We start from the raw sequence: 26,370 nt of genomic DNA, 5'->3' as shown, positions 1-26,370 counted from the left end.
AAGAGAATTGTTATGTTTAATCAAAATTAGTGGTGATGGAACAAAATAGCCTTTAGGCCAAGCATAGACAATACAGGTACTGTTATATTTGTTTTGTAAGATACATCATAATTCATCTTGAAAAAGCATATATTGGCATGTTGCCAACAAACTCCGATGCGACATTAGCAAATACACCTTGCCACATAAGAATGTATGGGTGCAATCAATAATGAAAAACTAAACAGAGGAGATAATTTCACAGTTTAACTCTACATAAAGTAATTGTTGTAGGCATCATCATCTGAATCAACCCTTGGCGCCCTTCGGAAAGTACTTCTCTTTTTCTGAAAATAAAGGAAAGGCACATAGAGGATAACTTTAGGTCGAAAGAGCCGAGCTAGAACCCATAGGCCCAAGTGGCTGTCGCTGCGTCGGCTAGTAGTACAAGGGGCAGGACTGAACTTTAATCGTGAACAGAACATGAACCACAGTACCTGCCAACTATCTGAATCTCTGCCACCAAACCCTCTCTGTCTCGCTCCCTAGACCCCAATTCCCCCTCGAATCCCCATGTCTCTCTCTGGCTCTCGCTCTCCGTTCGATCTACAGTAGGTCCGTGAAATAGTTTTGACAGTTTCCTCGTGACGCAGCATCTGAAGAGATTGTCAATATCACGCTAATTTCAAAACATCACGAAAACGCAAGCCATATAACCAATATATCAACAGGCTTCACACCACCGTACAACATTCTCAAATTCGCATGGAAGTTCATCGTTTATAATGGGATGACCGCCATGCAAATCTGCTATAACATACAGGAGCATCCTGAGTTGTCCAGACCAGGCTAGTGAAGATCGAATCGCACCCGCAACATTCTGCGGGCTCTATCCAGCTGGATCAAAGAACCGCGTCGGAAGGCGGAAGCTCCATTTTTCTCGCAATAAGCTGGATCCTTAAGAGATAAAAGAATCAGCTGAATTTCCCTATGCTCGACGAATCGGATCGGCAGACATCGCCACGACAGAGTGGACAAACCCTACAAATACAGGACATAGGTTCAGCTTAGCACAATAAATAAATAAATAAATAAATAATAACGGGCACTGCCAAAAACTAAATGATACCAACTGTATGAAACAAAAGCAACTCAGGAAGAAATTTCCCAGCAGTTAAGGCCCAGGTCAAGTGAATATAGAAGCCAAGTTGTGTCTTAAATTGAGTTAGGGAAATAAGTATTAATTTAAGTTACGTCCGGAAGAAAAACTTTTGATTTTTTTTGTATCTTCCAAATGAAAGAACTCAACAAAAAACTTAAACTGCGTATATGTAAGCACTCAAGTTTATTTAATTTTATTATTCTGAAAGATTTAAACACTACTTTATTAAGTTCACCAATTGCTAGGCACTGAAACATTTCAAAGACAGCCTTCAATCACACAACACTCACATGAAAGCACATTTAATATTATTACTCCCTCCAATCCATATTAATTGACACTACTAAATAAGTAGTAATATGGATCGGAGGGAGTACTAGAGATAGATTCACTGCTCTATCTCTTCGCTACAGCACAAGGAGTATCATCAAATATTAATGCTGTAATACATCTATATTATATGGTCATACTGGCAGTAAGTTTCAAATGTACCCATCCAAGAATTCTACAGCTTGGTTTACGGTTGAACTTTATAGTTTGAACAAGACCTCCAAAAGTTGCCCAAATAACATTTGCCGGAAAATATGTTTTTGAAGCATGTATTTCTTCCATCAGAGAATGTCAATTCTTAGACAGCATGTCAAGAAATTGCTAAAGAGCTCTCATGTCATGGAAATTATCATATCATGTTGAATCAATCTTGATCTGATTTCGTAAGTTTCATGAGCAATACCTGTGAACATTTTTATTCCGTAAGATTCAAATGTATCGATCAAAGAATTGTACAGCTTAGTTTATGGTTGAACTTCATAGTTCGAATAATATCCCCAAAAGTTGCCCACAAATCATTTACTAGAAAATAAGTTTTTCAAGTATGCAGCTTTTCCTTTGAGAATGCCAATTGTCATGTTAGGCAGCGTGTCAAGGAATAGTATAGAGCTCTCGTACGAAGGAAATTATCATATCATGTTAAATCAATCTTTTCCTTGATCTGAATTGGTAAGTTTCATGAACAATACCTGTGAATCTCTTTCAGCCACTTATCTACACATGTTAGATGAAACTCATGATTGCATGGAAGTATGCGAACACAGTCTCCCTCTTCATATTCGACAAGGCAAATGTAGCATCTGCATTGTGGAGAAGGAATGGGAATAAATAATAAATAAATAGACATGGCTGTTTAGATTTATTCAGTACATATCTACTAACATATAAAAAACTGAAAAAGAATGTTAACAAACAAGTAAACGGACATATTGTGCAAAACACTCCACTGTCTTAAAACTGAATAAGACCTGCAGCTTAAATGGCAACTGTACAAATCCACATGCACAATCGAGGCTCAGGATCTTGCTTAGGGTATTATATACATTCTTTATAATTATATACAGTCCAAAGCACATTCTATTGAACAGTACAAAGCACATTTTTTAATAATTACATATATTCTGCATCCCTGCACTTAAAATACAATTATAAATGCCCACAGGTGCCTTTCCAGTTGTATGAACTATTTTATCGTGAATGGTAGACTGTAGAATATGAGAAAATTGGAGTCCTCAAGCACCTCAAATCACCCATGTTTTTGTCCAAGAACTTGATTTCTTATCGAATAGCTCGGCTAATTTTGTAATCAAATGGCTCAACTAAGCATGCAACCGCAGTTCGAAGGCAGTGAATCTAGATCCTTTTGGATACAGGATACAGAAGCCTCTGCTTCACTTGCAGTCCTCAGAATTATCAGCAACAATAATGTATATGCACAAGTGAACAAGGGTATTGACATTTCAGGTATACTAACTTTCCATCACGTGCACGCAAGCTACGTTTTACTGAGTATGCCCAAACGTGCACCAGCACCACAGAGTACTATTAATTAAAGAATTTCAAAACAAACTAAATGGCTTACTGTGCAGCCTCATCAGTTTGGTGTTTCAACGGCTTTCTGTACACCTTGACAGGAAGACTCTCGACGATCTCCTTTGGAGCAGGAACGGATCCAATTGGAGGTAATGATGACCTTGAGGATAAAGCAGCAGACTGTTGGTGGATTTCATCCAGGACCTATGAGAGGCATTACCTTGTGGATGTAAGTTGGCATTTCTCCAAAAAAGAAAACAGCACTAACTAGAAAAATGTGCAGCACATACCTCAAAGAGTGCTTCTGCTAGCATAACAATTCTTGATATGCTAGCCCTTGTGCCGGATTCTTCATCAGGATTACCTGGTCGACTGCTTGCCCTGCAGTTGCAATTTCCTGTTCTATGTTGACCAGATAGAATGCATGATCTCTCATGACCTGATAAATTTTCGAACCTGCTGCCCAACCTTTGGAGAGCTCGGACCTGCCAAGAAAGCAAAAGCTATAAATATACAAGCAGGCAAGTCAGAAATGATCAAAATAGTTGAACTGTACACCACCTGAGATCTTATCCTCCTCCTCCTTTCAAGAAAAGCCGATCTGCGCTCAAGAAGATCCCGATTACTGGCTTCTCTTAGAGTTGCAGAGCCAGAATTGTACGTGCTGTTAGTTGAAGGTTCTGGTTGCGGTTCGGAACCTCTGTCTGAATTAGTCCGTTGCATCACAGATGAATCTTGCCTCGCGCTGGCATTTCCTGCGGTCCACACTGGTCTATCATAAAGTGAAGAGGTGAACAAACTATCTGAGAATGGAGTCCTCCTGAGGACCCTGTCACGAAGTCTTCCAACACTAAGTGTTCGGCTAAACCGGACACTGCCTTCAGAAGGTTCCTGGGGTCCCATCCTCCTGTGCGAATGCCTCAAGTTAGCATCTTCAGATTCCAGCAAATTTCTCCTAGCCTGATGAGCCGCTCTAGCTTGCGTTGTGACGCTGTCTCTTAGCATATCCAGACTTGAATAAATCCCAGAAGTCGATGCACCACCTTGTTGAGGGATGTTCGCATCGGAAGGATGGTCCACATTTCCAATACTAGGATTAGCTGAAGAGGAGAGACCGTTTGACATAATGGAGCATGCCACTGATGAACCCAAGCTGACGGCTCTACTCAACCCAAAGTTGACACCAAAGCATGGACGCGGCCGGTCAGAAGGATTTGGTGATTGGTCATCGTCGACTGCGGTCCTGGTAGCAGTGACATTCTGCAATACATCATCATCTTGGTCTCTGTCGGTATCTGACAAAGGCATCGTTCTGACTTCACTTGGATTCGATTTAGGAGCCGACGAAGCATCTTCATCTGATATGCCAATGTGAGTGAGTTTAGGCGTCGCCCCTCCCTTGCTTGACTGCAAACACAGGAATGTGCCATTTGATTACAAAAGGTAGGATTACTCCAAAGACTACACATCTCTTACATTCGACACAATAATCGTTCAGAAAATCATCTATACTCATTTCGCAACAAGAAAAATCATATACATTTTTCACAAGGGAACACAATCATTTTCCAACAACTATATATTCTGGCACATATAATTCACCAGAATTCACCCATTGTAAAAAGTTATCAATCTACTGGTGAGGCACACTGAACAATCATCTCCCCATTAATAAAAAGAATAATGGCTCGACAACTCTGCAGAAATCCTAGAAGGAGATGGGAGAAGCCAAGCTCCCGAACCGAGACTAGAAATGACAGACACATCAATCACTGACAGACGCAGGATCTACCACAAGTGAACAGGCACATACTATATACTGAAACGCTTTCCATAATTCCATTGACCCGATTCGGCAATACAGCCTGTAGTATTATTTTGGACCAAAGGAGCTCAGCAACCGATTTCACCAATGGCCAAAAAAAAAGGAAAAAAACGAAGCGGCAGTCCAGTTTACCTCGACCCCTAGCGGCGGCGGCGGCGGCGCCGGCAGCGAAGAAGAAGGGTCGCAATCGGGCGTGAAGCCCCGGAAGCAGGAGTAGCTGGGCAGGCGCATCAGGCTCTTCCCCCTCGGCTTCCCATTCCGCGCCTTGGCCTCGCCGCCGGCCGGCGCCGGCGCCGGCGAAGCGGCCTTGCTGGTCCCAGATCCCATCCCGCGCCTCGCCTCGCCTATAGATCCGCGGATCCCAGCGCCATTGTTTGGATTCCACGCCTCACGCCCGCGTAGGTGGACGTGAAAGGCAGCAAGCCAAGCAGCTCCTGCTCCCACTACTGCTGCTGCTACTAGTCCCAGCCAGCTTACCCGAGAAGGCTGGCTGGCTGGCCAGGTAAAAGAGGAGATGGAGGCGGAGAGGAGAGAGGTGGCTCGGTAAAATTAACGAGGGACTGCACCGTCCCTCCCTCCTCGGTTTGATTTGATTGGACAGTTACTACTACTACTACTCCAACTCATCAGGGATTAATAATGGCGCCACCGTGGTGTGGTGTCGAGCTGAGCCTTCGATGAGTGTGCAATAATGCACTTTCCGCCACCACTTTTGGCTACTGTTCCACTTCCCTCTCCATTATTTTCATTCGTGCAAAAGGACTCTTTGTTAAAAGTGCAGCATGTGCGGGATAGATTCGACATGAGATTTCCAGTAGACATTGCACTTTTTACGTGCGGTACTGTGGAGTAGTAATTGGCGTCTTGATTTGAAATATAAGTATTTTGTCTCTTGTCGTGTCACGGAGAAACCCAAACAGTCAATCGCTGGCTGGACCAGCCTGTAGCTCCGGGTTAAAGCAGGCAAGCAGCAGCAGTACTCCTACCCTAGACGACGTGACGAGTCGAGAAGAGAAGCGGATAAATTGGTGGTGATGGAAGATGGAGGCAGGGCCAGCGGAGCCGCGCAAGATCCAGCGGAGCAGTCAGCCGGGGAGGGACGGGGGGCAGGTGGTCCGTCTGCAGCAGCAGCGCGGGGATCAAAACGGCCCGCACTGCCTCGTCCGCATGTGGAGGCACGAGACGAGGCGAGACCGCGCCGATGACCGCGCTCGGGGCGCCCATCCATTTGCCGCATTCCGGCTTCCCGGCCCCCCTGCCGCCCGCGCGCCACGAGCCGCTCCGCGTGGCCCGGGCGGGGATATGCGTTGCTGCCGCCTGTGCGCGCCCGCGCGGCGGATGGCTGGATCGGTCGGGTCCGCGGCCGACGGTTTCGGTTTCAAAACTGTGCCGCCCGTGCCTCGTCCCGTCTGCGTCAGGCTTTGTTTCGGCACTGTGTCAAGGTGTACGGCATACGGGACTCTGCTTGGTTCGTTGCTCCGGCTCGTTCGTGCCGTCTGACACGCCGCAGAACGGCTAGTTCGTTGCGCTCTCTCGGCAGCTTTGGGGAATTGTCAGGCTTTGAAATGTACGGCGGTGAACGGTTTGAAGTTTGTGGAATCAAAATGTGTGGCTCTGTTTATGTTTGATGGTTTTCTTTTTTGCGTAGTAAAAGAAATTTATTCCAAAGTAATGGTTACACAAATGAGAGGCAAGAGTTCCTCTATACATGATGGTCCTCAGTGATGGATGCAATAAGGTTGATGTAGAAGCACTCCGTGATCGATCCCTTTGAGGAAGTCCTGGATTATGGGCTCCTCGGGAGGCCGACTCACCTCACATGGGCCGGACTGCTGGGCCGCACCATATTCGGACCGAAGACTCTTGGTGCCTTGGAGTGTATCCCAAGATAGGATGGGAGATCCAATGTTTCCTTGATGCAACCGACTATCTGTAAACCCTAGTACCTCTGGTGTCCATATAAACCAGGGGACTTGGTTCGTAGATGCTAGGAGAACAATCACCATCCTACTAGTTAGGGTTTAGTTTGTTTGATCTCGTGGTAGATCTACTTTGTAACCTCCCTCATACACAATCAATACAATCAAGCAGGACGTAGAGTTTTATCTCTTAGAGAGGGTCCGAACCTGGGTAAACACCGTGTCCTACATCTACTGTTCCCCATTGATCCAAAGTCCAGAGTTCGGGACCTCTACCCGAGATTCGTCGGTTTTGACACCGACATTGATGCTTTCATTGAGAGTTTCGCTGTCGGGTCGCCGAAGGATCGATGACTCGCCTGATCATCGGAGACAGCATCAACTCCGGAGACATCTTCGTCCCCGACCAACTGTTCACATTTGGCAGCATTATCCTGCACGCCAATTCGACCGATCGTCTCGACCAGGTCGACAACTTCGTCCCCGAGCATCACATCAGGTTCGGTAATCTGGAGTATGTTGTCGATGCTCGGGGCGATCTGATCTTGGGAGGCTTCTCGGCTCCGCCCGACTCGCCCGACTATCTAGGAGCCTCGACTCCCGAACCTGCCCTTGGCCCGGTCATCGAATCGGCCATCAACGCGCACCAGGATTCGAACCAGGATGCAACTGCTCCTGAAGACCCAAAGTTAGCTCTGGTCGTGCACACATAATACATCTTCATCATATCTGTTTTTCCAAACTCTTTTGCCCTTGTTTTGGACTCTAATTTGCATGATTTGAATGGAACTAACCCGGATTGACGTTGTTTTCACCAGAATTGCTTTGGTGTTATTTTTGTGCAGAAATAGAAGTTCTCGGATTGACCTGAAATTTTATAGAGTATATTTTTTGAATTAATAAAAAATATTGGCGAAAGAATCAACCAGAGGTGACCCACCACATGTCCACAAGGGTGGAGGGCGCGCCCCCTGCCTTTTGGGTCCCTTGGACCTCCTCCGACCCTAACTTCAACTCTATATATTCACATTTTACGATACGGAGCCGCCGCCGCCTCTTGTAATTCATCGGGAGGGCTGATCCGGAGTCCATTCGGGGCTCCGGTGAGGGGGGGGGGTCCGTTGCCATCATCATCATCAACCCTCCTCCATCACTTTCATGTTGCTCACCACCGTGCCTGAGTAATTCCATCGTAGGCTTGTTGGACGGTGATGGGTTGGATGAGATTTATCATGTAATCGAGTTAGTTTTCTTAGGGTTTGATCCCTAGTATCCACTATGTTGTGAGATTGATGTTGCTGTGACTTTGCTATGCTTAATGCTTGTCACTAGGGCCTGAGTGCCATGAATTTAGATCTAAACCCTTTATGTTTCCGTGAATATATTTATGTTTTTGATCCGATCTTGCTAATGAATACTTTGCTGCAGATATTAAGTCTTTCAGGTGTGGTTGAATTGATAACTTAGCTGCTAATACTTGAGAATATTCTTTGGTTCCCCTTGTGTCGAATCAATAAATTTGGGTTGAATACTCTACCCTCGAAAACTTTTGCGATCCCCTATACTTGTGGGTTATCAAGACTTTTTTCTGGCGCCATTGCCGGGGAGCATAGCTCTATTCTCTGAGTCACTTGGGATTTATATTTGTTGATTAGTATGAAGAATTTCAAAGATACCAAAACCAAGATCTATCCCTCTATTATGAGGGGAGGTAAGGAACTGTCATCTAGCTCTGCACTTGATTCACCTTCTGTTTTGAGTAAGCTTGCGACACCTACACCTGCTATTGATCCTGATATGTCGCATGTTATCACTACAAAAAAATACACTTCCGTGATGATACGTGTTTGTCACAATAGGTCACGTTTTTTGTCATGCATGTACATCCATGACGATTTTATGACAGAATAAAGATAGTCATACATGTGCTGTCGTAGAAGTGTTCCATGACATTATGATGCTGGGGCATCCCACGATCATCCCCATGGACGTATCTACATATCCGACGACACCACTTGGACCAATGACAAGAGCTCGAGCAAAGGCTATCAAATATAAGGTGAACTCGCTCCTCTCCGAACTTCCACATTCTACCTATGAGACATGGCTACTACCTCATGCGGAGACCCTATGTGTGATCAGGTATTTGGTGGGAAGCCACGTATCAGCTGCACCCCATAGACAAGACGGCGAGGACACCAAGTTCAATGGACAAGAAGAAGGACCGCTCGAAACTCCTAGTCATCAGACGACCGGCGCCTCTCGGACGACCAACGTGTGGAGGCTCCAACCGACCAGCCAAGTCCCAGCCTTCGCACGCTACAACGGCCGGACGATCGACACCGACCGGACGTCTGACACCTCCCAGCGCCCGGACGACCGAGCCTCTCCAAACGACCAACACTACCACACCCGAGCCAAAACATCAAAAGAAAGGAGACTTTCGGACGACCGAACGACCGGACGACCGACCCCGACCGGACGACCGACAAGTCCTGACCAGAGCCGAAACATAGGACGCCCGACCGTCACTGGACGTCCGAACCCTCGCGAGCCTTCGGACGACTGATGACCGTCGGACGTCTGACGCCTGTGTGACCGCCCGTGTGTTGGGCCGAGGCCACTTGCCCTTTCATCCACTTAGACTATAAATAGACCTCCTCCGCCCTCTTTCTAGGGTTAGCATTGTGATAGCTCATATGTGAGATAGAGCCTCGCTCATCCATCTGGATTTGCTACTCCGAGAGAGATCGTGCCTCTTCGGAGAAGATCCACTTGGATTCAAGACCCCTAACAGGAAGAACTCAAGACCTCCTCATGGAGAAGAACTGGTTACCCTATGTATCATTCCTTGTTGGATTCAGATTGTGTATCTCTTTGTGTTTCGAGGATCTAGCATAGGTGTGACCATCTCTCGTTGGTTGAGTGATTTCTCTTGTGTTTCCCCTCGTTTTCCCCTCGTTTCCTCCTCGTGTTCTTCGTATTCTTGGTAGGATTCCCTCCAAACGTGAAAGATCAGGCATCTAGGGTTCTACCCTACATCATCTTTGGTATCATGAGCCATGTTGATCACGTTTTTGGAGCCCCTACCCTTTGTTTTCTAGCTTGATTTTGATGATTTTCGTCCTAATTCGAAAATCCCCACCAAAAATAGCCCCAATTTTTTTTGTGATTTGTTGGTGTGATGAAGTTTGTTGGATTTGATCCATGGATTTGCTTTACCACATGTGGATCTAGCTTTTCCCCACCATCTCCACCATTTCCATCCACAAAATCGCTCGTATTTGACTATTTTCCACCATCCCCATCTCGAAATCCCGAGTTCATCTCGTGCCCGAAATCGCCCAGGCACTGGACGTCCGACCGTCTCCGGACGTCCGACCACCTTCGGCCGTCCTGAAGGAAATATGCCCTAGAGGCAATAATAAAGTTATTATTTATTTCCTTATTTCATGATAAATGTTTATTATTCATGCTAGAATTGTGTTAACCAGAAACATAATACATGTGTGAATACATAGACAAACATAGTGTCACTAGTATGCCTCTACTTGACTAGCTCGTTTATCAAAGATGGTTATGTTTCCTAGCCATGGACAAAAGAGTTGTCATTTGATTAACGGGATCACATCATTGGGAGAATGATGTGATTGACTTGACCCATTCCGTTAGCTTAGCACTTGATCATTTAGTATGTTGCTATTGCTTTCTTCATGACTTATACATGTTCCTATGACTATGAGATTATGCAACCCCCGTTTACCGGAGGAACACTTTGTGTGCTACTAAACATCACAACGTAACTGGGTGATTATAAAGGAGCTCTACAGGTGTCTCCGAAGGTACATGCTGGGTTGGCATATTTCAAGATTAGGATTTGTCACTCCGATTGTCGGAGAGGTATCTCTGGGCCCTCTCGGTAATGCACATCACTATAAGCCTTGCAAGCAATGTGACTAATGAGTTAGTTGTGAGATGATGTATTACGGAACGAGTAAAGAGACTTGCCGGTAACGAGATTGAACTAGGTATTGAGATACCGACGATCGAATCTCGGGCAAGTAACATACCGATGACAAATGGAACAACGTATGTTGTTATGCGGTTTGACCGATAAAGATCTTCAAAGAATATGTAGGAGCCAATATGAGCATCCAGGTTCCGCTATTGGTTATTGACCGGAAACAGTTCTAGGTCATGTCTACATTGTTCTCGAACCCGTAGGGTCCGCACGCTTAAGGTTTCGATGACAGTTATATTATGAGTTTATGAGTTTTGATGTACCGAAGGAGTTTGGAGTCCCGGATGAGATCGGGGACTTGACGAGGAGTCTCAAAATGGTTGAGACATAAAGATCGATATATTGGACGACTATATTCGGAGTTCGGAAAGGTTCCGAGTGATTCGGGTATTTTTCGGAGTACCGAAGAGTTACGGGAATTCGCCGGGGAGTATATGAGCCTTATTGGGCCATACGGGAATAGAGGAGAGAGGCCAAAAGGAAGGAGGCATGCGCCCCCCTCTGGTCCGAATTGGACAAGGGGCGCAGCCCCCTTTTCCTTCTTCCTCTCCCCCTCTTTCCCCCTCTCCTACTCCAACAAGGAAGGAGGGAGTCCTACTCCCGGTGGGAGTAGGACTCCCCTTGGCGCGCCCCCTCCTAGGCCGGCCGCCCCCTCCCCCTTGCTCCTTTATATACGGGGGCAGGGGGGCACCCCAGAACAACAACAATTGATCCCTTGGATCTCTTAGCCGTGTGCGGTGCCCCCCTCCACCATAGTCCACCTCGATAATATCTAGCGGTGCTTAGGCGAAGCCCTGCGATGGAAGAACATCAAGATCGTCACCACGCCGTCGTGCTGATGGAATTCTCCCTCGACACTCGGCTGGATCGGAGTTCGAGGGACGTCATCGAGCTGAACGTGTGCTAGAACTCGGAGGTGCCGTATGTTCGGTGCTTGGATTGGTCGGATCGTGAAGATGTACGAATACATCAACCTCGTTGTCATAACGCTTCCGCTTTTGGTCTACGAGGGTACGTGGAGACACTCTCCCCTCTCGTTGCTATGCATCACCATGATCTTGCGTGTGCGTAGGAAATTTTTGAAATTACTACATTCCCCAACAGTGGCATCCGAGCCTGGTTTTATGCGTTGATGTTATATGCACGAGTAGAACACAAGTGAGTTGTGGGCGATACAAGTCATACTGCTTACCAGCATGTCATACTTTGGTTCGGCGGTATTGTTGGATGAAGCGGCCCGGACCGACATTACGCGTACGCTTACGCGAGACTGGTTCTACCGACGTGCTTTGCACACATGTGGCTGGCGGGTGTCAGTTTCTCCAACTTTAGTTGAACCGAGTGTGGCTACGCCCGGTCCTTGCGAAGGTTAAAACAACACTAACTTGACGAACTATCGTTGTGGTTTTGATGCATAGGTAAGAACGGTTCTTGCTCAGCCCGTAGCAGCCACGTAAAATTTGCAACAACAAAGTAGAGGACGTCTAACTTGTTTTTGCAGGGCATGTTGTGATGTGATATGGTCAAGACGTGATGAGATATAAGTTGTTGTATGAGATGATCATGTTTTGTTGAAGTTATCGGCAACTGGCACAAGCCATATGGTTGTCTCTTTGCTGCATAAGATGCAAGTGCCAAATAATTGTTTTACTTTATCGTTATGCGATAGCAATAGTTGCAAGAGCAATAGTTGGCGAGACGACCATGTGATGACACATTGATATAGATCAAGATGATGAAGATCATGGTGTCATGCCGGTAACGATAGAGATCATGACAGTACTTCGGAGATGGAGATCAAAGGCGCAAGATGATCATGGCCATATCATGTCACATATTCTGATTGCATATGATGTTTATCTGTTATACATCTTATTCTGTTTTGTTTGACGGTAGCATTATAAGATGATCTCTCACTAATTATCAAGAAGTGTTCTCCCTGAGTATGCACCGTTGCGAAAGTTCTTCGAGCTGAGACACCACGTGATGATCGGGTGTGATAGGCTCTACGTTCAAATACAACGGGTGCAAAATAGCTGCACACGCGGAATACTCAGGTTAAACTTGACGAGCCTAGCATATAACAGATATGGCCTCGGAACACGGAGACCGAAAGGTCGAGCGTGAATCATATAGTAGATATGATCAATATATTGATGTTCACCGTTGAAACTACTCCATCTCACGTGATGATCGGACATGGTGTAGTTGATATGGATCACGTAATCACTTAGAGGATTAGAGGGATGTCTATCTAAGTGGGAGTTCTTAAGTAATATGATTAATTGAACTTTAATTTATCATGAACTTAGTCCTGGTAGTATTTTGCAAATTATGTTGTAGATCAATAGCTTGCGTTGTTGCTTTCATATGTTTATTTTGATATGTTCCTAGAGAAAATTGTGTTGAAAGATGTTAGTAGCAATGATGCGGATTGGATCTGTGATCTGAGGTTTATCCTCATTGCTGCACAGAAGAATTATGTTCTTAATGCACCGCTAGGTGACAAACCTATTGCAGGAGCAGATGCAGACGTTATGAACGTTTGGCTAGCTCAAAATGATGACTACTTGATAGTTTAGTGCACCATGCTTAAACGGCTTAGAATCGGGACTTCAAAGACATTTTGAACGTCATGGACCATATGAGATGTTCCAGGAGTTGAAGTTAATATTTCAAGCAAATACCCGAGTTGAGAGATATGAAGTCTCCAACAAGTTCTATAGCTAAAAGATGGAGGAGAATCGCTCAACTAGTGAGCAAGTGCTTAGATTGTCTGAGTACTACAATCGCTTGAATCAAGTGGGAGTTAATCTTCCAGATAAGATAGTGATTGGCAGAGTTCTCTAGTCATCATCACCAAGTTACTGGAACTTCGTGATGAACTATAATGCAAGGGATGACGAAAATGATTCTCGAGCTCTTCGTGATGCTGAAATCAACGAAGGTAGAAATCAAGAAAAGAGCATCAAGTGTTGATGATTGACAAGACCACTAGTTTCAAGAAAAGGGTAAAGGAAAAGAAAGGGAACTTCAAGTAGAATGGCAAGCAAGTTGTCACTCCCGTGAAGAATCCCAAAGCTGGACCAGAGCCTGAAACTGAGTGATTATACTGCAAAGGAAATGGTCACTAGAAGCAAAGATGCCCTGAATATTTGGTGGATAAGAAGGATGGCAAAGTGAACAAGGGTATATTTGATATATATGTTATTGATGTGTACTTTACTAGTGTTTATAGTAGCCCCTGAGTATTTGATACTTATTCGGTTGCTAAATATTAGTAACTCGAAACAGGAGTTACAGAATAAACAGAGACTAGTTGAGGGTGAAGTGACGATGTGTGTTGGAAGTAGTTCCAAGATTGATATGATCATCATCGCACACTCCCTATACTTTTGGGATTAGTGTTAAACCTAAATAAATGTTATTTGGCGTTTGCGTTGAGCATAAATATGATTTGATCATGTTTATTGCAATACGATTATTCATTTAAAATCAGAGAATAATTGTTGTTCTGTTTACATGAATAAAACCTTCAATGGTCATACACCCAATGAAAATAGTTTGTTGGATCTCGATCGTAGTGATACACATATTCATAATATTGATGCCAAAATATGCAAAGTTAATAATGATAGTGCAACTTATTTGTGACACTGCCGTTTGGGTCATATCGGTATAAAGCGCATGAAGAAACTCCATAAAGATGGATTTTCGGAATCACTTGGTTATGAATCATTTGATGCTTGCGAACCGTGCCTTTTGGGCAAGATGACTAAAACTCCATTCTTCGGAACAATGTAACAAGCTACTGACTTGTTGGAAATAATACATACTGATGTATGCAGACCAATGAGTATGAAGGCTCGTGGCAAGTATCGTTATTTTCTAACCTTCACAGATGATTTGAGCAGATTTGCGTATATCTACTTGATGAAACATAAGTCTGAAATAGTTGAAAAGTTCAAAGAATTTCAGAGTGAAGTGGAGAATCATCGTAACAAGAAAATAAAGTTTCTACGATCTGATCGTGGAGGAGAATATTTGAGTTATGAGTTTGGCCTTCATATAAAACAATGTGGAATAGTTTCACAACTCACGCCACCTGGAACACCACAACGTTATGGTGTGTCCGAACGTCGTAACCGCACTTTATTGGATATGGTGCGATCTATGATATCTCTTATCGATTTACCACTATCATTACGGGGTTATGCATTAGAGACAGTTGCATTCACTTTAAATAGGGCACCATCAAAAATCCGTTGAGACGACACCTTATGAACTGTGGTTTGGCAAGAAACCAAAGTTGCTGTTTCTTAGAAGTTTGGGGATGCGATGCTTATGTGAAAAAGTTTCAACCTGATAAGCTCGAACCCAAATCGAGAAGTGCATCTTCATAGAATACCCAAAGGTAACTATTGGGTACACCTTCTATCACAGATCCTAAGGCAAGTTATTCGTTGCTAAGATGGATCCTTTCTAGAGAGGAAGTTTCTCTCGAAAGAAGTGAGTGAGAGGAAAGTAGAACTTGATGAGGTAACTGTACCTGCTCCCTTATTGGAGAGTAGTTCATCACAAGAACCGGTTCCTGTGATAACTACACCAATTAGTGAGGAAGTTAATGATGATGATCATGAAACTTCAGATCAAGATGCTACCGAACCTCGTAGGTCTTCCAGAATAAGATCCGCACCAGAGTGGTACGGTAATCCTATTCTGGAAGTCATGTTACTAGACCATGATAAACTTACGAACTATGAGGAAGCGATGATGAGCCCAGATTCCGCGAAATGGCTCGAGGCCATAAAATCTGAGATATGATCCATATATGAGAACAAAGTATGGACTTTGATTGACTTGCTCAATGATCAGCAAGCCATGTTAAATAAATGGATCTTCAAGAGGAAGACGGTCACTGATAGTAGTGTTACTATCTACTAAGCTCGACCTGTTGCGAAAGGTTTTCGACAAGTTCAAGGTGTTGAAGACGATGAGATTTGCTCACTCGTATCGATGCTTAAGTCTGTCCGAATCATGTTAGCAATTGCCACATTTTATGAAATCTGGCAAATGGGTGTCAAAACTGCATTCCTTAATGGATTTATTAAAGAAGAGTTGTATATGATGCAACCAGAAGGTTTTGTTAATCCTAAAGGTGCTAACAAAATGTGCAAGCTCCAGCGATCCATCCATGGACTGGTGCAAGCATCTCGGAGTTGGAATATATGCTTTGATGAGTTGATCAAAGCATATGGTTTTATACAGACTTTTTGAGAAGCGTGTATTTACAAGAAAGTGAGTGGAAGCTCTGTAGCATTTCTAATATTATATGTGGATGACATATTGTTGATTGGAAATGATATAGAAATTCTGGATAGCATGAAAGGATACTTGAATAAGAGTTTTTCAAAGTAAGACCTCGTTGAAGCTGCTTACACATTGAGCATCAAGATCTATATAGATAGATCAAGACGCTTGATAAGATTTTTCAATGAGTACATACCTTGATAAATTTTTTGAAATAGTTCAAAATGGAACAGTCAAAGAAGGAGTTCTTGCGTGTGTTGCAAGATGTGAAGTTGAGTAAGACTCAAGACCCGACCATGGCAGAAAATAGAAAGAGAATGAAAAGTCATTCCCTATGCCTGAGTCATAGGTTCTATAAAGTATGATATGTTGTGTACCAGACCTATTGTATACCTTGCTCTGTGTTTGGTAAAGGAATACAATTTTGATCTAATAGTAGATCACTGGACAATGGTCAAGAATATCCTTATGAGGACTAAGGAGATGTTTCTCGATTATGGAGGTAATAAAAGAGTTCGTCGTAAAGAGTTACATCGATGCAAACTTTTACACTAATCCAGATGACTCTAAGTCTCAATCTGGATACATATTGAAAGTGGGAGCAATAAGCTAAAGTAGCTCTATGCAGAGCATTGTAGGCATAGAATATTTGCAAAATACATACGGCTCTGAATGTGACAGACCCGTTGACTAAACTTCTCTCACGAGCAAAACATGATCATACCTTAGTACTCTTTGGGTGTTAATCACATAGCGATGTGAACTAGATTATTGACTCTAGTAAACCCTTTGGGTGTTGGTCACATGACGATGTGAACCATGGGTGTTAATCGCATACATATGTGAATATTGGTGTTGAATCACATAATGATGTGAACTAGATTATTGACTCTAGTGCAAGTGGGAGACTGAAGGAAATATGCCCTAGAGGCAATAATAAAGTTATTATTTATTTCCTTATTTCATGATAAATGTTTGTTATTCATGCTAGAATTGTATTAACCGGAAACATAATACATGTGTGAATACATAGACAAACATAGTGTCACTAGTATGCCTCTACTTGACTAGCTCGTTTATCAAAGATGGTTATGTTTCCTAGCCATGGACAAAAGAGTTGTCATTTGATTAACGGGATCACATCATTGGGAGAATGATGTGATTGACTTGACCCATTCCGTTAGCTTAGCACTTGATCGTTTAGTATGTTGCTATTGCTTTCTTCATGACTTATACATGTTCCTATGACTATGAGATTATGCAACTCCCGTTTACCGGAGGAACACTTTGTGTGCTACCAAACGTCGCAACATAACTGGGTGATTATAAAGGAGCTCTACAGGTGTCTCCGAAGGTACATGTTGGGTTGGCGTATTTCGAGATTAGGATTTGTCACTCCGATTGTCGGAGAGGTATCTCTGGGCCCTCTCGGTAATGCACATCACTATAAGCCTTGCAAGCAATGTGACTAATGAGTTAGTTGCGAGATGATGTATTACGGAACGAGTAAAGAGACTTGCCGGTAACGAGATTGAACTAGGTATTGAGATACCGACGATCGAATCTCGGGCAAGTAACATACCGATGACAAATGGAACAACGTATGTTGTTATGCGGTTTGACCGATAAAGATCTTCGTAGAATATGTAGGAGCCAATATGAGCATCCAGGTTCCGCTATTGGTTTTTGACCGGAAACAGTTCTAGGTCATGTCTACATTATTCTCGAACCCGTAGGATCCGCACGCTTAAGGTTTCGATGACAGTTATATTATGAGTTTATGAGTTTTGATGTACCGAAGGAGTTCGGAGTCCTGGATGAGATCGGGGACTTGACGAGGAGTCTCGAAATGGTCGAGATGTAAATATCGATATATGGGACTACTATATTCGGAGTTCGGAAAGGTTCCAAGTGATTCGGGTATTTTTCGGAGTACTGGAGAGTTACGGGAATTCGCCGGGGAGTATATGGGCCTTATTGGGCCATACGGGAATAGAGGAGAGAGGCCAAAAGGAAGGAGGCCTGCGCCCCCCTCTGGTCCGAATTGGACAAGGGGCGCAGCCCCCTTTTCCTTCTTCCTCTCCCCCTCTTTCCCCCTCTCCTACTCCAACAAGGAAGGAGGGAGTCCTACTCCCGGTGGGAGTAGGACTCCCCTTGGCGCGCCCCCTCCTAGGCCGGCCGCCCCCTCCCCCTTGCTCCTTTATATACGGGGGCAGGGGGGCACCCCAGAACAACAATAATTGACCCCTTGGATCTCTTAGCCGTGTGCGGTGCCCCCCTCCACCATAGTCCACCTCGATAATATCGTAGCGGTGCTTAGGCGAAGCCCTGCGACGGAAGAACATCAAGATCGTCACCATGCCGTCGTGCTGACGGAACTCTCCCTCGACACTAGGCTAGATCGGAGTTCGAGGGACGTCATCGAGCTGAACGTGTGCTAGAACTCGGAGGTGCCGTACGTTCGGTGCTTGGATCGGTCGGATCATGAAGACGTACGACTACATCAACCGCGTTGTCATAACGCTTCCGCTTTCGGTCTACGAGGGTACGTGGACACACTCTCCCCTCTCGTTGCTATGCATCACCATGATCTTGCGTGTGCGTAGGAAATTTTTGAAATTACTACGTTCCCCAACACGTCCGACTACCATCAGTCGTCCGACCATCCATGACGAAACTAAATATTTTCAGTTCGGTTTTCCCCCAACGTTCCACCGCCACTTCCGCATATGCACTTGTGCCACCACCGCTTTCCGCAACCACCATCGCTCACCTGTTTCGCCCTCCAACAAATTTTCACACATTTTGGTCTTTGAGTTTTGAGTTGCGGTTTTCGTTTCCTAACGTGTTTCGGCTACTTAGGGATGGTTCAACAACGACAACACCGCCGCTCATATTCATCATCAACGTCGACCCTACACAATTTTGACACCTCGATCGTAAGCAAAAACGATTTCATGGTACATTCCTTTCCATTGCATTGATAACCACATAGCCTTACTTTTGCGTTGCTTACCCATCGAGACTAGCCTTTGAGTATTGCCGACAACGTGACTTGTGCACATTAGTGATCATACTCTCCATAGCATACATACCATACCATAGTGGTGCATATCTTGGTATCATCTTTTGTGTCACAAAGTTGTCATCGCATACGCGATTGCTATCTTGGTTCGTGAAGTTTTGCATGAGAAAAGAGCTCAAAAGTGAAAGGGCCAAACAAGCTTTTAAGCAAGAAGGAAAGATAAGCAAAGAGCTTATAAGCAAGAACCATAGCATTATACTACATTAAGATTGTCATATACGATCATCTTGGATCATACCACCGGAATACCATACATATAGCATACTTGGGATAGAAGTCGTTGCATTTTTGCTTAGTAGGTTGTGCACAAGTTTCGTATCTGCCTATTGTGCAATCGTGCTAGCGTCTCTCTAGTGTTGTGCAACAAGAGCATTTTCATGGTTTCCACATTTTGGCTCATTCCTTGGTTGCACGACCCTACTTATCTATTTGCGTGTGTGTTTCTGTGTACCATATCTTGCTATTGGTCTACTTGTTGCATTTGCAAATTTGTGAATCTTCTCCAACATTATTGAGGCTCACTAACAATTGCATCAATTTTTATGCCACCATCCTAACCAAGCTCCACCATAAGCTTTTACTTGTGTAGGTGTGAGAACCGACAAGAATTGGTACCAATTGTGCTATTTCCTTGTTCCACATTTGAGTGATCATTGATCCATCTTCAACATCGGTTAAGGTACATTTGGTATAAGTTCTTCTCTTTCTCCCACTCACATATTTGCTTGGAATGATGGATAGGCCAAGTTCTTCTACCAACCCACTCTTCATCGAGCAAGACGACGACATGTCATCCTACATCACCAAAAGCCACCTCTTCGGTGCACAACAAGCTTTACATCAAGAGCAACAAGCAATAAGCGACCGCATCGACAATCTCGCCACCGACTTGCGACTCCTCGAGCAACGAACAAGAGACTACTTCAACAACAAGCTCGATGCTCACAAACAAGAGAACGATGCAAGAATGGACGAGATCCGTGCCTTGTTGGTGAACCGCCATTCTACCACTTCTTCCTACTCACGATGGAGGCGTTCGATTCAACACACCGATGATACCTCCTCCGACTCAAGTAAACCGACATCAAACACTCTATGTCGAGTCGCGCGCCAAGACCGTCAAGAAGCTCGCAATCCTCTACATGGCAATCATCCACAAGAGCAATTCGAGGAGCAGGCACATCGTCATCGTCAACGTCTCCAAGAGGAAGATTGAGCGCGACAACATCAAGACGAACAAGACGCTGAGGCTCAACGTCAAGAACAACGACTACGTGAAGCTCAAGCACTTGAAGCACAACGTGTCCTCCGAGATTCAACTCGAGCCATTGCCAACCGCAACCGAGATAGGCGCAATCAAGAGGAAGCACTTCACGAAGAAATTCAAGAGCGAAACTACCAAGCAAGAGTGCATCGTCAAGTTCCTCAAGCTCCTCCACAAGCTCGACAAGCTCCTCCACAACCTCAAGTTCATCAAGGGCAAGACGAAAATGGAAATCCTCCACGCCAAGAGCAACATGAGGTTGATAATCCTCCACGTCAAGGGCGTCATCATCACCCTCGACCCCAACACAATGAAGAGCAACGCTATGGCAAGCTAAAGTTCACCATGCCCAAGTTCCATGGAAGCAATGATCCCGAAGAGTACCTTTCATGGGCATTGAACATCGACAAAATCTTTTGTTTGCACAACTATGAGGAAGAGAAGAAGATCGCTATGGAATCCCTTGAGTTCCAAGACTATGTGCTCATATGATGGGAACAAGTCCTTGAACACCGAGAAGCTAGAGGTGAACCACCAATCACCACATGGGAGGAAATGAAAGATGTCATGCGTGCATGCTCTGTGCCAACCTACTACAACCGCGACCTCTTCAAGAAACTCCAACTCCTCAAGCAAGGAACAAAGAAGCTAGAGGTGAACCACCAATCACCACATGGCAGGAAATGAAAGATGTCATGCGCGCATGCTCTGTGCCAACCTACTACAACCGCGACCTCTTCAAGAAACTCCAACTCCTCAAGCAAGGAACAAAGAGCGTTAAAGAATACACAAGGAAATGGAGATTGCCATGATAAGAGCCAATGTCACGGAAGATGATGAGCAAACTATGGCCCGTTTCTTGAATGGCCTCAATCATCAAATCAAGAAGATTGCCGACTTCAACCCTACTCCAACCTCGTTGAGCTCGTGCATCAAGCTACCAAAGCGGAACGTCAAGTACAAGGTGACTTCAAGTACGCCAAGTACTCGTCCAAGAGCTACGACTTCTCCAACACCCAAGCTTCAATGACCCCAACACCTTCTACCTCAACCAAGCCATCTACAAACAACAGCGACAAGTCGAGTTAAAAGAAAACTTCGACAACTTCAAGTCGTCCTCCTACTACAAGCAACTTCAAGCAACGAGCTTCATCATCTACTCCAACCGATGAGACTGTCAAGACAAGTTCTATCAAGTGTTTCACTTGCGGCAGCCGAGGCCACAAGTCCTTTGAGTGTACCAACAAGCGCACCATGATCCTCAACGACGACAGAACCTATGACTCCATGAGTGAAGAGGAGATGGAAGCCCTTGAGCAAGTGGCCATGCACTGGCGCATGAACGAAGATGAAGATGATCAAGTATTTTGTGATGAGGATTCAAGCCCTGCTCTCGTTGTCTCCAAAGTCTTGACTCTTCAACATCAACAAGACGAAGACCAAAGATGCCATATCTTCCACACCAAGGCCGACATCAATGGGAGGTCCGTCAAGGTCATCATCGATGGAGGTAGTTGTCACAACTTGGCAAGTGAAGAACTATGCTCCAAGCTTCAATTGTTCAAGATGAAGCCCCCGCACCCCTACAAGGTTCAATGGCTAAGCGATTCCGGCACTATCCAAGTTGAGCATACGGTCAACGTCTCCTTCAAATTCTAAGCACATGAAGACACTTTGGAGTGTGATGTCGTCCCGATGTCTGTTTGCCACCTCTTTCTTGGTCGACCATGGCAATTTGACCGCGACGTCATCCACAACGTGCTTACCAACCACTATAGCTTCAAGATGAAAGGAAAGGAGTATGCGCTATGACCTATGTCTCCAAGTCAAGTGATCACCGACAAGCAAGCCACCCATCATGGAGAAAAGAGTGAGAGAGTGACCTACCCAAAAGAGAGTGAGCGCCACAGGCCAAAATCGAGTGCCTCCATGATGAGCGACAAGAAAAACTTAGTACTATTTGCCACCAAAAGTGAGATGAGAGAAGTGTGTAACCCATGAAGTGTTATGCACTATGTCCTTGTGTGCAAAGATGAGGCACCACAAACTAACATCTCTCACAATCTACCTTTAGTGTTGTCTTCTCTTTTGTAGGAATTCCAAGATGTTTTCCCCGGTGAGCTACCTCCGGGTCTACCTCCACTACGAGGCATTGAGCACCGAATAGACATCATCCCCGGAGCACCTCTACCTAACAAGGCTCCCTACCGCGTCAGCCCCGAGGAAACTAAGGAGATCCAATGGCAAGTACAACAACTCATCAAGAACGGTCAAGTACGTGAAAGCTTGAGCCCTTGTGCCGTTCCGGTCATACTTGTTCCAAAGAAAGACGGTAATTATCACATGGTTTCCGATTGTCATCCCATCAATGCTATCACCATTGGATATGGTTATCCTATTCCATGCTTAGATGATATGCTTGATGAGCTTAGCGGAGCTGCCATTTTCTCTAAGATTGATCTTAAGAGTGGCTACTACCAAATACACATGCAAGAAGGTGATGAATGGAAAACCGCATTTAAGACCAAATTTGGCCTATATGAATGGCTAGTTATGCCAATGGGTTTATCCGAAGCACCCGGTACTTTCATGCAAGTCATGCACTTTGTTCTTCGTCCCTATATTGGTGTATTTGTTGTGGTCTATTTTGATGATATTCTTGTCTTTAGCAAATCTCTCAAAGATCATGTCACCCATCTTAGAACCGTGTTGCAAACCCTTAGGAAAGAGCGCCTTTACACTAATATGGACAAATGCCTTTTTGGTGTTGATAAGCTTGTTTTCTTGGGTTTTGTTGTGTCTTCCAAGGGTGTTCATGTAGATGAATCTAAGATCAATGCTATTAAAACTTGGCCCCAACCAACTAACTTGCAACAAGTGCGTAGTTTTCTTGGTTTAGCCGGTTTCTATCGTCGATTTGTGAAGGATTTTAGCACCATTGCTTCACCTTTACATTCTTTTAGTAAGAAAAATGCGCCATTTGTTTGGGGACCATCCCAAGATACTGCATTTAATGAGCTTAAAAATTTACTTACTCATGCTCCCGTGCTTGCATTACCCAACTTTGACAAACCCTTTGAGATTCATTGTGATGCTAGTGGTAATGGCATACGAGGTGTGTTAACGCAAGAGAAGCGCCCCATAACATAGTGAGAAACTATCCAGAGCGCAACTCAATTACCCCATCTATGACAAAGAGCTATATGCTTTAGTGCGAGTTTTGCATGAATGGGAACATTATCTTCGCCCTCATGAATTTATCATCCATACCGATGATGAAACTCTTAAGTACTTAAAAGGACAAACTAAGTTGAACAAGTGTCACGCTAAATGGAGTGAATTCATTGAGTCATTTCCTTATGTCATCAAGTACATCAAGGGTAAGGAAAATGTAGTGGCGGATGCTCTTTCCCGCATATGCACGCTTGTCACTAAACTTGAATTAAATGTCATTGGCTTTGAGCACATAAAAGACTTGTATGCGCATGATCCTACTTTTGCTATTCCTTATGCCAAATGTTTGACACATACAACTTGGGAACACTATCACATCAAGGATGAGTATCTTATGAGAGCTAACAAACTTTGCATCCCCGAGTCTTCTCTTCATTTGCTCCTTTTGCAAGAGGCTCATGGAGGCGGACTCATGGTACACTTTGGACGCGACAAGACATTCACTACGCTCTCCAAGAACTATTTTTGGCCCAAGATGTTCCGCGACGTATCACGCTTCACCAACCGATGCTCTACATGTCGCAAAGCTAAGTCAAAAGGTCAATACCATGGTCTTTACATGCCCCTTCCTATTCCTTACCAACCTTGGGAAGACATTAGCATGGACTTTGTACTTGGTTTGCCTAGAACTCAAAATGGAAAGGATTCTGTGTTTGTTGTTGTGGACCGATTCTCCAAGATGGCTCATTTTATTCCATGCAACAAGATAGATGATGCTTCACATATTGCAAATCTTTTTTGTAGGGAAATCTTGTGCCTCCATGGAGTGCTAAAGACAATTGTCTTGGACTGCGACGTCAAGTTCTTGCGTTACTTTTGGAAGACTCTATGCGCCAAGCTCGGAATCAAGCTCTTGTTCTCTTCGGCATACCATCCTCAAACCGATGGCCAAATGGAGGTGACGAACCGCACACTATCCACTCTACTTCGCGTGTTGATCAAGAGGAACATCAAGGAGTGGGAGGAGTGCCTACCCATCGCCGAGTACGCCTACAACCGCGCAAGACATTTGACTACCGACAAGTCCCCCTTCGAGGTTGTCTACGGCTTCAATCCGTTGTCCCCATTGGACATTCTACCTCTTCCACTACAAGAGCTCACTAACATGGATGCGAGTGCATGAGAAAGCTACCTCAAGAAGATGCATGAAGATACAAGGATTACCATCGAGCGCCAAGTACAATGACTCGCGACCAAGCTCAACATCAACAAGCAACCCATGATATTCAGCGTCAGAGATCTTGTGTGGCTACACCTTCGCAAGGATCGCTTCCCCAATGAACGCAAGTCCAAACTTGTACCCCGAGCCGATGGACCCTTCAAGGTGCTAGCACGCTACAACAATAATGCTTACAAGATCGACCTCCCACATGACAAGTACAACGTGAGCGACATCTTCAATGTCAAAGACCTCTCTCCATACCATGGTGATGAAGCTTTAGATCCGAGGTCAGATCCTTCCCACAGGTGGGGGGTGAGATGATGCGGAGCATCCCACGATCATCCCCATGGACGTATCTACATCTCCTACGACACCACTTGGACTAATGACAAGAGCTCGATCAAAGGCTATCGAAGATAAGGTGAAATCGCTCCTCTTCGAACTCCCACATTCTACCTATGAGACATGGCTACTACCTTATGCGGAGACCCTATGTATGATCAGGTATTTGGAGGGAAGCCACAGACCAGCTGCACCCCATGGACAAGACGACGAGGACACCAAGTTTAATGGACAAGAAGAAGGACCGCTCGAAACTCCCAGTCATTAGACGACCAATGCCTCTCGGACAACTGAGGCATGGAGCCTCCAACCGACCAGCCAAGTCCCAGCCTTTGCACGCTACAGCGGCCGGACGACCGACACCGGCCGGACGTCCGACACCTCCCAGCGCCCGGACGACCGAGCCCCTCTGGACGACCGACACCACCACACCCGAGCCAAAACATCAGAAGAAAGGAGACTTCCGGATGACCGAACGACCGGACAACCGACCCCGACCGGACGACCGACAAGTCCTGACCAGAGCCGAAACATCAGACGCCTGACCGTCACCGGATGTCCGAACCCTCGCGAGCCTTCGGACGACTGGTGACCGTCAGACGTCCGACGCCTGTGTGACCGCCCGTGTGTTGGGTCGAGGCCACTTACCTTTCGTCCACTTAGACTATAAATAGACCTCCTCCACCCTCTTTCTAGAGTTAGCGTTGTGATAGCTCATATGTGAGATAGAGCCTCGCTCATCCATCCGTATCTGCTCCTCCGAGAGAGACTGTGCCTCTTTGGAGAAGATCCACTTGGATTCAAGTCCCCTAACGGGAAGAACTCAAGACCTCCTCACGGAGAAGAACCAGTTACCCTATGTATCGTCCCTTGTTGGATTCAGATCGTGTATCTCTTTGTGTTTTGAGGATCTAGCATAGGTGTGACCATCTCTCGTTGGTTGAGTGATTTCTCTTGTGTTTCCCCTCGTTTTCCCTTCGTTTCCCCCTCGTGTTCTTGGTAGGATTCCCTCCAAATGTGAAAGATCGGGCATCTAGGATTCTACCCTACATCACATTACCATCATGGAAGTGTCCACTTCCATGATGATAAATCGCGTGTCATAGAAGTGCTTTCATCAAGGGTGACCGACACGTGGCATCCACCGTAACGGGTCTCCCTTAAGCTATCGGGTCCAATTTTTGATCCGATAACGTGTTAACAG

The 26,370-nt window shown here is 45.0% G+C and overlaps 1 protein-coding gene across 1 annotated transcript; it reads right to left on the bottom strand.

Annotated features, from left to right (window-relative positions):
* Positions 1-651: 651 nt before the first annotated feature.
* Positions 652-5,453, bottom strand: LOC119341660 (E3 ubiquitin-protein ligase RNF6-like). Its single transcript, XM_037613528.1, has 6 exons — positions 4,962-5,453; positions 3,566-4,411; positions 3,295-3,489; positions 3,054-3,208; positions 2,161-2,271; positions 652-1,020 (listed from the first exon to the last, which is right to left on the bottom strand). The coding sequence occupies exons 1-6, from the start codon at positions 5,154-5,156 to the stop codon at positions 954-956; spliced, it is 1,569 nt and encodes a 522-aa protein (XP_037469425.1). The 5' UTR covers positions 5,157-5,453; the 3' UTR covers positions 652-953.
* Between the last annotated feature and the right edge of the window lie 20,917 nt (positions 5,454-26,370).

Source organism: Triticum dicoccoides, chromosome 1B (assembly GCF_002162155.2).
Source record: "Triticum dicoccoides isolate Atlit2015 ecotype Zavitan chromosome 1B, WEW_v2.0, whole genome shotgun sequence".
NCBI lineage: Eukaryota > Viridiplantae > Streptophyta > Magnoliopsida > Poales > Poaceae > Triticum > Triticum dicoccoides.
This window is presented reverse-complemented; position numbering and strand designations above follow the sequence as displayed.

Coding starts and splice junctions, on each gene's coding strand:
- LOC119341660 (XM_037613528.1), bottom strand. CDS start 5,156: ATGGGATCTGGGACCAGCAAGGCCGCTTCGCCGGCGCCGGCGCCGGCC. Junction 2,272..3,053: donor CAAACTGATGAGGCTGCACA/GTAAGCCATTTA, acceptor TCCACAATGCAG/ATGCTACATTTGCCTTGTCG. Junction 1,021..2,160: donor TGGCTGAAAGAGATTCACAG/GTATTGTTCATG, acceptor CTGTATTTGTAG/GGTTTGTCCACTCTGTCGTG.